The sequence below is a fragment of the Eptesicus fuscus genome, chromosome 16 (assembly GCF_027574615.1).
Source record: "Eptesicus fuscus isolate TK198812 chromosome 16, DD_ASM_mEF_20220401, whole genome shotgun sequence".
NCBI classification, from domain to species: Eukaryota; Metazoa; Chordata; class Mammalia; order Chiroptera; family Vespertilionidae; genus Eptesicus; species Eptesicus fuscus.
The window spans coordinates 40,687,330-40,701,878 of NC_072488.1; the positions used below are offsets into that span (position 1 = coordinate 40,687,330).

The following is a 14,549-nucleotide window of genomic DNA, read 5'->3' on the forward strand; positions in this document are numbered from 1 at the left end:
GGGCGGAGCCCTGCGTCTGGTTGGCGAGCACGTGGTGCGCCTGCGCAGTGCAGCGGCGCACGTGTTCCACCCGGAAGCGCCTGCGGGGGCTGGAGATTCCTGAGGATGGCCGCCGAAATGGAGGCACAGAGCGCTGTGGCCGAGGACGGTTTCACCCAGGTCACCCGCAAGGGTGGCCGGAGAGCGAAGAAAAGGCAGGCGGAGGAGCTGTCCGCGGCGGGGGAGGGCGGGGACGCGAGCCGCATGGACACCGAGGAGGCCCGGCCGGCGAAGAGGCCGGTGTTCCCGCCCCTCTCCGGGGACGGGTTCCTGGTACTGGCGGGACCCGGGACGGGAGTTGGGTTAGGGACCAGGGGGAGGCCAAGTCGGTGGTGATGGTGAAGCTGCATGGGCTCTTCTGAAGCTGAAGTGACTCCGCTGATGTTTAATTCGTTACGAGAAAGGAAGCTTTTTTTCGTGTGGATCAGTTGTCATGTTACAGCTCCACCCCCCTTCCTTCAGACATCTGAATTGTGTGTTCTTTTATTGCAGGATGGGAAAGAAGAAACAAGGAAAATTCCAGTCCCGGCTAACAGATACACACCATTAAAAGAGAACTGGATGAAGATATTTACTCCTATTGTAGAACATTTGGGACTTCAGATACGCTTTAACTTGAAATCGAGGAATGTAGAAATCAGGGTATGGAGAATGCCGATCATTTCCCAATATACGGGGATGAACATGCATGAATAGACTTTCCTCAGTGAGACTTATTTTGTTAAATGAGTTTCTCTCAGTTTTCTAATTTAGTGAGTTTGCATTTAACACATATATTAGTTGAGTTCATAAATTGAGCCTGAGATTATAGCAAAATAGTGGTTATGCTGTGCATATTTTTTTAAAGTATATTTTATTGATTTTCTTTACGGAGAGGAAGGGAGAGGGAAAGAGAGTTAGAAACATCGATCAGCTGCTTCCTGCACACCTCCTACCGGGGATGTGCATGCAACCAAGGTACATGCCCTTGACCGGAATGGAACCTGGGACCTTTTAGTCCACAGGCTGTCCCTCTATCCACTGAGCCAAACCGGTCAGGGCTGCTGTGCATATTTTTTATAATGTTCTGTGTTGAACTGAGAAAAGGCCAACTAAAGAGGTTGTCATAAACAGAAGTTTGTAAATAATGAGCTGAAGTACTTGCTGCACTATATATTTTATTGGTATTTGGGGAAAATGTATTTTAGGAATAAGTATAAATTATATATATACACACATATATGTTATATACACATATATGTGGTACTTACACATATGTGTATATATATTTTTTTCCTATAGTGTCAGCCCAGTGGTTTGACAATCAAAATTAACCTTTTGCACTTGGATGTCGAGTGTGACTCGACACGGTTAGCATTAGAATAAAGGAATCGAGAAAAAAGCAAGCGAGTGCAAAGGGTTAATTGACTTTGAGCTTCTTTTTCTGAGTGCCAACTTTGTATCAGAATCAAAGACCAAAGTTAATTATAATCTGTCTTAAGGATGTGGGGAAACTGAGGGTCAAAGGAGTATCTTGGCCAAAGTCATCAAGCTGATACGTGAATTTTGATACTAGTCGGGACCTCTTGGGATCTTCTATCCTGACCCCCTTATTTTACAATGAGAAAACTTAAGACCTAGAGTATTTATGGGACTTGTTCAAGGTCATGTATAGGATTGGGATAGGATCCAGTTTTAAAACCGGACTCATACAGGGTCTAGTTTTATACAACCCTGTATGGTTTCAAATTTGTCAAGTATGTGGTCTCCTCAGTTAGATTGTGAGCTTATGTCGGAGAGCGGAAATAACAGTTTTGGAATCAGACCTATGTTCATATCTTACCTTTTTCACCTTTTAGTACTTTAGTTGCCTGGAACATTAGTCTTTATATCACTTAATATTTAGGGTTGTTGTGAAGCTTAGAGCTATAGTACAGAAAGCACCTTTATAATGCATGTCATTTGCAGTGGTAGGCATTTTATGTATAGCTGTTTCTGTGATTATCGAATGAACTCTTTGAGCTCGGGATCCCTGCTTAAACCACTCTAGGTAGTTCTTACTGGAGTTGTTGCTGTGGGAAGCATTAGTACATACATGATTGAAGTTGGGAGATTAGATCACAACTTGCAGGGAAGACTATATTGAAAGATAAGACAACTGGCTCGGGCCTTGACACATTGAGGGGCTGGTCTGAGGACGCTTCAGTGTGCGTGCATTCTGGCTGTGCCAGAGGGATCTTGCTGTTAAACCCAAGTCAGATTTGGATGGAGTACAGTCATTTGACAGCATTTTGGTGGAACTGTCTACCTCTGGAGTTGGGAAAGTTTTATTTTGCAAGTTAAACAGTACTTACCTCAGCAAAAACTGGGTCATGGAGAATACACTGGGGGAAGGGTGGTGGTGAAGGAAATGACAATAAAGGGAAAGGTCATTCCTAGTATTCTGTTAGAATATTATCTTTTTCATCACCACCTGTAATGTGTGCCTCTTTTAAAACAGACTTGTAAAGAAACCAAGGATGTTAGTGCTCTGACAAAAGCCGCCGATTTTGTGAAAGCCTTTATTCTCGGGTTTCAGGTAGAGGTGAGTGATTTCATGACATCTGAAATAGGGGCTTGAAAAATACTCAAAATGAATGTTTCAATGAATTGGGACTTTTTTTTTAATATGAATTTTCTAGTTCCACAATTTGTGAATTTTAGCTTAACACTAATTCTCAGGGATTTTAAATGGAAGGGCTTCACAGTATTCCTTTTTATATTGTAGGATGCACTTGCTCTCATTAGGTTGGATGACCTCTTCTTAGAGTCTTTTGAAATTACAGATGGTGAGTGTATGGCGGTCTTTTGTAATGAAATACTGTCCTTTTGTATATTGTGTTTCTCAGCTTTCCTAAAGCATCAGTTGATTATTAGCAGCTTTTTAAAAAAATGCATATTTTATGTCTGTTAGGAGGGAAATTGCATTAAAGATTACCTGTTATGTAGAAGTGGGTGGCGTACTGGAATGGCTCGCCTCTTGAGGTCTTGCTTTTCTCATTTAGTGAAGCCTCTCAAGGGAGACCACCTGTCAAGGGCAATAGGAAGAATCGCTGGCAAAGGAGGAAAAACCAAATTCACCATAGAGAATGTGACACGGACGCGGATAGTTCTAGCTGATGTGTAAGTATGTGATCTTGAGAAAATGGTTGTAATTTACATTTGATCTTTTGCTTGGTCATAAAGATAAAATGGCCTCTCAGAAGGTCATAAAAGTTGTATTTTATGCATAGGGTTGCCACTGAATCTTTGTCAGCATATGGTTCTGGAGGAATAGTTACCTACTTTGAAAGCAGATTAAGTTAGGAAAATCTTAGAAATTTAGCGTTTTTTTCTCAATTAGCATGAAGGTAATGTTTGGAACCAGTATTAAAAGGAATTACAGGACAAGTTAAAATGTAAATAGTTTCTCAGGGGAATCTATTAAGTCAGTAGGGGAGAGCAAGGAGTGGATGTTTTAAATGCTATTGTGAGACTTTCCTTTAAAATATGTATATAAAGGCCTTTCCTAAAAGGAAGGTGAGTAGTGCACATTGGGCAGAAACGAGAGAACGGTAATATGGGAACATAAATAAGATGAGACCGGCTCAACGTAAGGGTGCAGGAAGTCAGGCTGGGATTACCCCTCCGTGAGGCTGAAGGTGCTCTGTTGCCAGGTTGGGATCATTAGCAGATGGCTCAGAGATTATATAATGCACAAAGTTGGGAGACGAAGCAGTTGCCTGCTACTGAATCCAAAAATAATTTTATTTGAAATTGTCTCATCTTTGTTCTAAACTGAGCGGCTCAACTATTTCTGTACTTAAAGAATAACTATAGTAATACATTGGTGGCCCTGTTTACCTGAGGACAGGTGTATTATAATTTTGATCTTTTATGAATTGAGTCTAGGGAGCCAGAGGAAAAGTTTTTTTGAACTTGAAATTTCAAAAATTGTGAAATATATACCATATATTAAAATATAGCCCTAAAAACTTAATTTAGAAATCTAAAAATGAACCGGTTTGCTAATCATATTATGGATACTACATCTTGTATTTATAAGTATTTTTAAGTGTTAACTTAAAAAATGTACTCCTTGAAATAATTTAACAGCTTTATTGTGGTATGATTTACGTACAATAACATTCACCTGTTTTAAGTGTACAGTTCAGTGAGTTTGGGCAGAGGTACTAGTCCTGTAATCCCACTTCGCTCACACAGTTCCATCACCCCAAAAGTTCCTCGTGTACCCGTGCAGCACCATACCCAGGCACTTACTGATCTACTTTGTGTCACTGTGGTTTTGCCTTTTCTAGAAATTCACAGTCTGTAGTCTTTGGTATGTGGCTTCGTTTAGTTAGCATGTTGTTTTGAGTCTCTCCATTCTGTTGGCTGTATCAGTAATCCCTTTTTATTGCCAAGTACCAGTCCAATATATGGATATATTGCATTTTGTTTATCCACCCACAGATGATGGACATTGGGACTTTCAATTTGATGCTATTATGAATAATGTTGCTATTTAATTGCTTTTTAGATCTTTTGTGTGTGTGTGTGTGTGTGTTTGTAAATTGAATTACTACTAAAAATTAAAGAAATGTACTATCTGGTAGTTTTTGCTACAAATAGGCTAATTGGAAATCCACAAGTTGAACAATTTATATTAATTATGATCTTGCCATAAAGTGGACGGTTATGCACCTCTAAATGTTATTTTGGATGAGTTGCTAATCTGGTAAAATACAATATAATGTGAGCAAGATTTAAAACTAAAAACTACTTGCTCCATATAATGCAGATATGTCAGATAGGAAGTCATGTTGACTGTATGTCCAGAGACCTCCATTCCATTCCAACTACTGCCCCATTACTTTGTTTTAGTAGGAAAACTACTGATGCTTTATATATTCTTGCTGTCTCTGTGTTCTCATCTTTCATGCTTTATTTTAAAGAATTTTATTTTTGTCAGACATACACATATTTTACAAAGCCAAAAATTTCTACTACCTACCTCCATTTCCTCCTCTTTAGAGGAGCCAATTTCAACTCTTAGTGAATTTTTAAAAATTATTTATCTCCGTATTTCCAAATATCTTATTTATATGCCAGCTTCTTGATTTTTTTTCAGATTCATTGTTGACTACTATAAATGATGAGGATTTAGCTTTCTTTCACCCCTCTCCTCCACCCACACACTCAACCTTTCTCACGATCCAGTTTACTATTCTTCCCCATCCTGTCTGTGCATTGTGTATTTTGTTAGACCAGTGTTCAGTATTACCTGCTGACAGGCTTTGGAGCCCGTTATGGAAGACAGTGTGCAAATGTTTGCTTGACATTGCCCATTTATAACATGATACTTCTTCAGCTGAGCCTGGTACCCATGGTTTTTACCTTCTCCAATAAACAGCTCCCCTCTCAGAGGGTTGGTTGCCTGTTTGCATGGAATGGGGGAGAAAACCTGGGGATCATCCTGAATAGACTTTAACTGATTTTTTTGTTTGTAGCTTTACTCTTACCCCAATTTCAGAAATACCTGAGCCTATGGGGGGAGAGCTTTCTGCTTGATGTTCCCACTGCCGATTTTGGATGGTTTACTGACACTTTGGAAGATGAGTTGAATAGGCAGAATGCTCTCTTTTAGATCTTTAAGTCCTTCAGCAAGGAACTCCCATTAAAATGGTCTGGGTGATCCTCAGTGAGTACTGAAGAGATTTAGGTAATCTTAGAAAGCTATATAGTTGAAATCCAAAGATGTTTTAATTAAGTATAGTATTCCTTGCATTTCTTGGTAATCAATAATCCCAGCTCTGCCAGTGTGTAATCTTGGACAGGTTTCTTGTAAACCTTTTCATCATCTGTAAAACAGTAATAGCATCTACCTAATGATTCTCCTATGAGGATTAAAGGAGAACAAGTGTATGAAGCTCTAACACACAGAAAGCACTTACTAGTTCTTGGATGGTGGTCATTATATACCCAAAATCTAATGTCTTAGTTTTGTCTTTATGTTTAGTTTCTGTATTTTCTAACATTTTTTATATTGGGACATAATTCACATGCTATAAAATTCCCCCTTTCAAATTGGGTTCTTAGCATGTTTGCAGAGTTGTGCAGCCATCGTCACAGCCTTTACTTAGAAATCTGTATCTATGATTTTTCAGTTCCTGGATTATAAGACTTGGCTAAGGAAATGTGTTTTGTTGCTAACTTGTCTCACTTTTTCTTGCAGGAAAGTTCATATCCTTGGCTCTTTCCAAAACATCAAGATGGCAAGAACTGCCATTTGCAACCTCATCCTGGGTAATCGTTTATTTCTTTGTATTTTCTCTGAAAAGAAGAGAATAGAGGATCTAGAATAAACCAGATTTGTACATCAGTTTAGAGAAATGTTCAAGATAGCAAATAGACTCTTGGGGGCAGGCAAATGAGAACCTGAGAGAAGAAAGTAGGAATCTTTTTGCTTGGATTCCATGTCTGCTAAAGAGAAAGGGTTTATTGGCTTGTATTGCTTAAATCTTCACTGTCTTTCCCTGATGAACGACGTGCACAGAAAAGCCATTTCAGAGCGTCAGGCAATGACACCATATGTGAGGTTCAACAAAAAGGGAGCTGCTGATCAGCACGAATCAACCTAATCTACTTGGTCCCATTTCCCACAGGGCAGCAGGATCAGTAACTTGGACAGGAGTTACAGGGAGTGTAGAAATATACTCAGAAAACACTGGAGATTCTCCCTTGGTGCCCAGGTCTGACTAACTAGCTTCCTTCCTAAATATTTTGGCTCTTAGGATTTAAAATGGATTTTTTGGAGAATATTTGGGTATGGTTTCCTTTTTAGGCCTTTTGTTAAAGCTAGATCCAATGGAAAATGTTCCTTTTCTTTTTAGAGTTTTGTAGACCATTTCCAATGTAGCTTCTATATATGTGAGTATAATTCTACAGATAAATAAGCTTGTTTTGTTTCCTCTACAGGAAATCCTCCATCAAAGGTTTATGGCAATATTCGAGCTGTGGCTAGCAGAGCAGCAGATCGATTCTGATTTCAAATCAGAGACTTTTTCTTGTCTTTGGACTGTAGAGAAGAGCTTACAAGTGGTCCCAAGAAACCATGGGAAGAATTTTCGGTCACTTTAAACCTCCGTCTCTGTTCTTCAGTTCTTAGCCAGAAGCATAAACCCGTAAGGAAATATTCGATAGCATTCATTCAACAGCTTTGAGGGTAACTTAAGTATCAAAATTTCATACCATTATTATACTTAAACATTAATTATAATTTATCTTATTTTGTTTTAAATTACATGCATAATTTTTAGTTCTCTTATTTGGAGGGAATATTCTTATTTTTCTTTTTGAATTTGTGTTATTAAATTACAGATTTATAAACATTTCTTTCCTACAACTCTTTTCTATGAGTTGTAATTAAAGAACTATTCCCAGAAAACCTCTCTGAATGATGTCCCTCAATACTGGTGATGTGCCTATTTTAGAATCAGGTCATAAGCAGTATTTTGGTTATGCTGTGTGAACCAAAAGGCTAATCTTTCTGTTTTACCACTTGTAAAATTAAAAGTTTTTATCACAATACAAGGCTGACATGTTATTTTTCACATAAGTATATAAGTTGGGTTTATTTCTTCTAAGTAGTAAAATATGGTAAAATAATGTTTTTACCTAAGAAAATATGTTCTACAAGTGTAATAGTTGTTTTAACTAGTGTCTGCCTAATTAAATGTTATGATTCAGCTTACGCATTTTTTTTAATTATAAAGGCAGTGTTTATTAAAATACATTTCATTTTCCTTTAACAACTACCAGCTATTAAAGTGCGTATGTATTTTTTTAATTACTTTATTGATTAAGGTATCACATATTTGTCATCAACCCCCTCCCCCATTCCCTTCCCAAACCCCCCCACACGCATGCCCCCCTCCCCCTGTTGTCCACGATCACTGGTTAGGCTCATATGCAAGCACACAAGTCCTTTGGTTGATCTATCTCCCTTGTCCCCACCCTCCCCTACCTTCCCTCTGAGGTCTGACAGTCTGATCAATGCTGTTCTTGATCTTCAGTCTATGTTGTTCATCATTTCCCCTAGATGAGTGAGCTCATGTGATACTAGGAATACACTTATAGGAACCGAAAATGAGACAAGCAATAATGGTTATGCTGAGAGGCAAATGAATCAGTCTATAGTGAGTTTCTTTCTGGGCCAACAGTTCTTTTGAGTCCCAATTTCTATGTCCAACAGTTGTTTATGTGTTCATAACAGCAATGATATTTCAGTTCTGGATGGTGGACAAATGGTGGTATTGCAGGTCCGACCCTCTCTGGTTTGGTCCTGGGCAATCTGCAGTGACACATATCTGCTGACTGCTAGTATGGCAAGGCATCGTCAGCGTCTTCCATCTCTGGACTGTTTCTCTTCTGACTTCATGGCTGGAGCACTCCTGTCAATTACTCTCTGTTGCAGGAATCCACATGTCTCGGAGTTGTTTTCTGAAAATATACAAACATATTCTCGACCAAAAGTTAATAAAGGAATATTTTCTATAAATTTGACTTGCGATCCTTTTTCACTTTTTGCCCAAATGATTTTCCTTTGGCTTGCTTTGACACCATGTATGTTTTACCTGGGTGACTTGCTATTAGCATTACAAATGAAAGTTAGTTTTCTAAAGTAAAAATTTTCTAGATGTAATTTATTTGCAGGATATTTTTCCTTACATGATATTCTTCTACTATCCCCCCTTTTTTGGTTTAAATATTGGGAGGCTTTTGGAAATTTTATGCTGTAATCTTGATAGCTTTTAAATTTTACTTTTTTACACTAAAATGTGACTGCTTTAGGTTCATTATATGTTATGCAATTTTACCATGAGATGAACTACCAATAAAAATTTTAGTTAACACTTTAGTAACAGCTTTTTTGTCCAGTACAATTGATTTTTCTAGAGTATTTGCTTATTTTGATTGGCCAATTTAAATTAGTCTGAAAACTTGACTATTTTACTGTCAAATTTAATACTCTAACAACCATCTTGTTTTACCCTGTAATTATTAGTGGAGAGGATTATTTGCCTTCTTGAGTAGGCCCTGAGCATTCCTGGTGCTAGGCTGGATTTAGATATCATAGACCCCAGTTCCCCGGATCATGGGTGCAGACATCTCCATCAAGTCTTGTTGCAGTGGGAGGGCATCTGCTGTCGGCCAAGTCTCTGTTACCTGGATCCCGATTTGAGCTGGGCATGTGAAGCCGAGCAGCCATGGGGGCAGGAGATCTTCAGCAGGGATGAGGGTTCAGGTCCCTGCAAACTTGGGGGGGTGAAGGTCTGTGCCCCACCTCTGTTGACCCCCAAGTTCTCTTCTGATGGCCCCTATGCGACTGTGCCTGTCTTAGGTTGTTCCTTCCCTGAGGAATCTTACCCGTCTCTGGCTAACCAGCCATCCTCCGGGGCCAAGCAGGGTGATGTGAGGTTTAGTTCTGTCTCCTTGGTCGCCTATGCCCCTATGGCCTCCATGCCCAGCACCTGCCTTGGGATCCCCTCGCCTGCTGGCAGGGCCCCAGCACTGATCACATATCTTGTGGAACCCAGGTTTCTTCTCCAAGGAGGCCCAGCTCACCCCACTGGGCAAGAGACAGATCCATGGTACCAGCCATCACGAGGTTTCAACCTTGGTTTGAACAGAAGCTCAGGCAACAGCTGTGGACAATTGGATTGTGAGAAGCAGGTCCCTCTTGGCCAAAAGGGGCCAATTTAGAATGCTCAGGTGCCTTCCCAGGGGGCCCTCTACACAGTGGAAGGGACCAAACCCCTTCATGTCCTTTCCAAATTGCCGCCAGACATTCAAAGAATCAGTTTGCAAGTTTGTTTGGGGTAATTATACAACATGCTGTTGTAATTCTAAAATATCTAGAGATGTGTTACGCTTGTCTCCAAGCACCAAACAGATGATTCTCCCCCCCCTCCCCCCCATGGGCGTGAGGAACTATTACAAGTAATGGGGGTGATCCAAATCTGGGAAAAATTTTAATGACAGTGTAGAATAATATGTAAGGATATTCTTTGTTCTAGTCCATGGCAATACCCTTTCAAACTGGCTGTCTATAGCTTACGCATTTTTTAAACGAACTCTAAAGTTCATGTAAGAACAAGAAAAGTATTCAGCTTCTGTTTCATTTATATCAGTTACATGTGCCACTGTTACAATGTAGTCTGTACATTGTATGGGATTGGATATATTTACATATTTTAGTGGGAATCCATTGAGGAATTGCTGGGAAAATTTCCCACCACAAATAGTTTTTTATCCTTTGGCGACACAGCAGCATGAAGAGTATGTACGATGGTAGCAAATCTCTTCATTCGTAAACTTGGAGCACCTTGAGTTCTAGGTGTCTCCGAGGGAGAAGTACTAAGGGTTTGAAAGGGAGACAAAATGTAGAGGAAACTCAATTCTTGTAATGGGAATAACGAAGAAGGAATTAAGAGATAAATCTGATTATCACAGTGATAGTTGATCTTATCACTAAATCAGCACCTCAAAACCTTAGCCATGGTATCTGTTTCTATGCCATTTGTCATGCTATACTGTAATTATAGTGTCTGCCTCTCATCCTACTTAGTATATAGCACAATTTCTGACTAACAATTTACATTTTAGCTGGAGAATGGACACGAGTAGTCTTTTCTTAGTGGCTGGTAAGGGGGGAGGCGTAGGTGTTTCCTCCTAGTCATTCCAGAAGATTTAGGTTCCAGTACTCATGCTACCTAGAATTAGGATGATAGAGAAGAAAGCTCATGTTCATCAAGAATCTGGGAAAGAGACCTAACTTTCCTATCTCAGTCATGTTAAGATGGGGCCAGCATGCTTAATGTTAGATTACTTGAAAGTATACAGTGACAATGTACATAGCCATCCTAGCACTTGTAAAATGCTCCTGTGGAAATGCTAATTACTTAACTGGTCAAATACACGAAGTAAATCTGTAGGAGTTTTGAGAACAAGGAATTGCTCATTTGATCTGGTTAGCTGATAGATTTATAATGCCGAGGGAAAGTGAAAGGTTGAAGTGGCAAAGGACTTTAAATGTTATGTAATGCAATGAGATTTTTGAGTTTGGGGGAATTTTTAAAGACTAAGGATTAATGTTTCAAGACACATGAGTTTGAACAATATTTAAGTCCTGGAAACTATCCAGAAAGATTGAGATGCTTTTTCACGATCTTGTGCACTTTTAAATTGTGGTAAACACACAAAATTTACCATTTTAACCATTTTTAAGTATACATTGTACAATCACCACCATCATCCATCTCCAGAAGTTTACCTTCCCTAACTGAAACTGTACCCATGAAACACTAATTTCCCAATTCCTCCTCCTTGGCAACCACCATTCTACTTTCTCTGAATTTGAGAACTCAGGGAACTCATATAAGTAGAATCACACAGTATTTGTTTTTTTTTGTTGTGTTTTTTAAATTTAATAAACCTTTATTGTTCAGATTATTACAGTTGTTCCTCTTATTTCCCCCCATAGCTCCCCTCCACCTGGTTTCCATCCCACCCTCTTCCCTTACCTCCCACCCCCCACTGTCCTCATCCATAGGTGTACGATTTTTGTCTAGTCTCTTCCTGCACCCCTTTACCCCTGAGAGTTGTCAGTCCACTCCCTTTCTATGCCCCTGATTCTATTATATTCACCAGTTTATACTGTACATCATATTTTTAATTCACTTGGTTTTTAGATTCACTTGTTGATAGACATGTATTTGTTGTTCATAATTTTTATCTTTACCTTTTTCTTCTTCCTCTTCTTAGAGAATACCTTTCAGCATTTCATATAATACTGGTTTGGTGTTGATGAACTCCTTTAGCTTTTTCTTATCTGTGAAGCTCTTTAGCTGCCCTTCAAATCTGAATGTCAGCTTGGCTGGGTAGAGTAGTCTTGGTTGTAGGTTCTTGCTATTCATCACTTTGACTATTTCTTGCCACTCCTGTCTGGCCTGCATAGTTTCTGTTGAGAAATCAGCTGACAATCGTATGGGTGCTCCCTTGTAGGTAATTAACTGTTTTTCTCTTGCTGCTTTTTTTTTTTTTAAATATATTTTATTGATTTTTTACAGAGAGGAAGAGAGAGGGATAGAGTTAGAAACATTGATGAGAGAGAAACATCGATCAGCTGCCTCTTGCACAACCCCCACTGGGGATGTGCCCGCAACCAAGGTACATGCCCCCGACCGGAACCGAACCTGGGACCTTTCTGTCCGCAGGCCGACGCTCTATCCACTGAGCCAAACCGGTTTCGGCTCTCTTGCTGCTTTTAATATTCTCTGTCTTTTGCTCTTGGAATTTTAATTATGATGTGTCTTGGTGTGGTCCTCTTTGGATTCCTCTTGTTTGGGGTTCTGTGTGCTTCCTGGACTTGTAAGTCTATTTCTTTCACCAGGTGGGGGAAGTTTTCAGTCATTATTTCTTCAAATAGGTTTTCATTATCTTGTTCTCTCTCTTCTTCTGGCACCCCCATAATTCTGATGTTGGTACACTTGAAGTTGTCCCAGAGGCTTCTTATACTATCTTCAAATTTTTGGATTCTTTTTTCTTTTAGCTTTTCCAGTTGAGTTATTTTTGCTTCTTTGTATTTCAAATCTTTGACTTCTTACATTCCTCTAGTTTGCTGTTGGGTGTCTGTATAATATTTTTTATTTCAGGCAGTGTATGATTAATTTGTAGTTGGTCCTTTTCCATATCCTCGAGGGTCTCTCGCATACCCTTAAGGGTCTCGCTAAATTTATCGGCCTTTTCTAGGAAATTCTTGAAAAACCTTTTAACTGTGGTTTTGAACTCTATGTCCAGTCGTTTGTTTTCCTCCATTTCTTTGGTTTGTGATCTGTTTCTTTGTCTCCCAATTTTCGCTGCTTCCCTGAGTTGGTAGGGTAGCTTTATGTGCTAGTTGTCCTATATGGGCCAGTGGCTTGGCCTCCCCAGTTACTTGAGGTGGACACTCTTGGTGCCCCCCTTTGTGGACTGTGTGTACAACCTTGTTGTAGTTAAGTCTTGATTGTTGTTGGTATCAGTGGGAGGAGTTGACCTCCAAGCCAACTGGCTGTGAGGATCAGCTGTGTCTACGCTGGGAGACAGCCTTATTCGACTAGACTTGCAAAATTATAAAAGCCTCTCTGCTCAGCTTGGATGGGGCGGAGTTTCAGGGTGGAGCCTACAGCCTTGGCTTCCTGTCGGCCCCGCCCTATGAGGTTCCTGGGTCTCAGTGTCCCTCGGTACTCACTGCAAGCACCTCTGAGAGAAAGGCGCCCTCGAGTTTCACCCGCTGCCAAACAGTCTAGTCTCTCCCCCAAAGAATCTGGATTCCCAGATTCTCGCCCGGAACTGGGGTTTCAGTGCAGTCGGAACTGGGGCTCAGCGCAGTCTGGAGCTTTTGCCTCCTTCCCACCAGGGCAATTCAGCGGCACAGTCAACAGACCACCCTCTGCGCACATTCCCGTGCACGCCTCCGGTGCTCTGCCTTTCGCCGCTTCTCTGCATTTCTGTCTTATAGCCCAGATTCCCCCAGCATGAGCCTGGCTTCCCAGGGTCTTGCCCGGGACTGGGGTTTCAGTGCAGTCGGAACTGGGGTTTAGCGCAGTCTGGAGCTTTTGTCTCCTTCCCGCTAGAGCAATCCTGCAGCACACTCAACAGTCTGTCCTCTGCGCGTATTCACATGCGCACCTCCAGAGCACTGCCTTTTGCCGCTCCCGACTTTCCACCTTACAGCCCCGATTCCCCCAGAATGAGCCTGGGTCCCCAGGGTCTCGCCCAGAACTGGGGTTCAGTGCAGTCCGGAGCTTTCACCTCCTTCCCACTAGCGAACACCAGCCAGGCACTCAGCCGCCTGTCCTCTCCGGCTCCGTCCTCTCTGCACGCGCCATGTCTCCGTACCTCAGTCTTTTACAGCTCCTCTGATTTTCCTTATGGTTTTCTCTTTCCTTCTAGTTGTAGGATTTCCAGTCAGCCAGCTTTCCTGTGGTTCTGGATGGTGTCCGTTTTGTCTTTTAGTTGTATTTTTGAAATTGTTGTGCGAGGCTGCAGTTTAGGTGTTTACCTATGCCACCACCTTGGTTTCTCCAATCACACAGTATTTGTTCTTTTGTAACTGCTTATCTGGGTCTTAACGACCAGTAACAACCTGAGGCTGCCCAACCGGGAGTCAGTGCTGGCCCCGCCCCCAAGCAAGTGATAAGGGGGGGAGGGGCAATCAGGCAGGCAAGCAGAGGTGTTAAGGGTAATCAGGTAGGCAGACCAGTGGTTAGGGGTGATCAGGTAGGCAGGCAAGTGGTTAGGGGAGATCAGGTAGGCAGACGGCCCCTCCCCCGGCTGGCCCTGCCCCCAAGCAAGAGGTTAGGGGCAATCAGGCAGGCAGGCAGAATGGTTAGGGGTGATCAGGTAGGCAGACAGCCCCTCGTTAGGCTGGCCCCACCCCCCAGCAAAGAAAGAGGGAGGCACTGGCCAGC

The 14,549-nt window shown here is 41.2% G+C and overlaps 1 protein-coding gene and 1 non-coding gene across 3 annotated transcripts; both read left to right on the plus strand.

The window, feature by feature from the left end:
- Window positions 1-59: 59 nt before the first annotated feature.
- PNO1 (partner of NOB1 homolog) lies at window positions 60-7,614 on the plus strand. Of its 2 annotated transcripts, XM_008147525.3 has the most exons (7): window positions 60-312; window positions 532-681; window positions 2,519-2,602; window positions 2,786-2,846; window positions 3,063-3,180; window positions 6,272-6,342; window positions 7,015-7,614. In XM_008147525.3, the coding sequence occupies exons 1-7, from the start codon at window positions 106-108 to the stop codon at window positions 7,080-7,082; spliced, it is 759 nt and encodes a 252-aa protein (XP_008145747.1). In that variant the 5' UTR covers window positions 60-105; the 3' UTR covers window positions 7,083-7,614. The 2 variants fall into 2 exon arrangements, with proteins under 2 accessions (XP_008145747.1, XP_054584332.1); XM_054728357.1 differs by lacking the exon at window positions 2,519-2,602.
- Window positions 7,615-13,367: 5,753 nt separating this feature from the next.
- MIR9227 (microRNA mir-9227) lies at window positions 13,368-13,446 on the plus strand. Its single transcript, NR_130524.2, is given in 1 exon segment — window positions 13,368-13,446. It is a non-coding gene; the product is annotated as a microRNA mir-9227 (primary transcript).
- The last annotated feature ends 1,103 nt before the right edge of the window (window positions 13,447-14,549 follow it).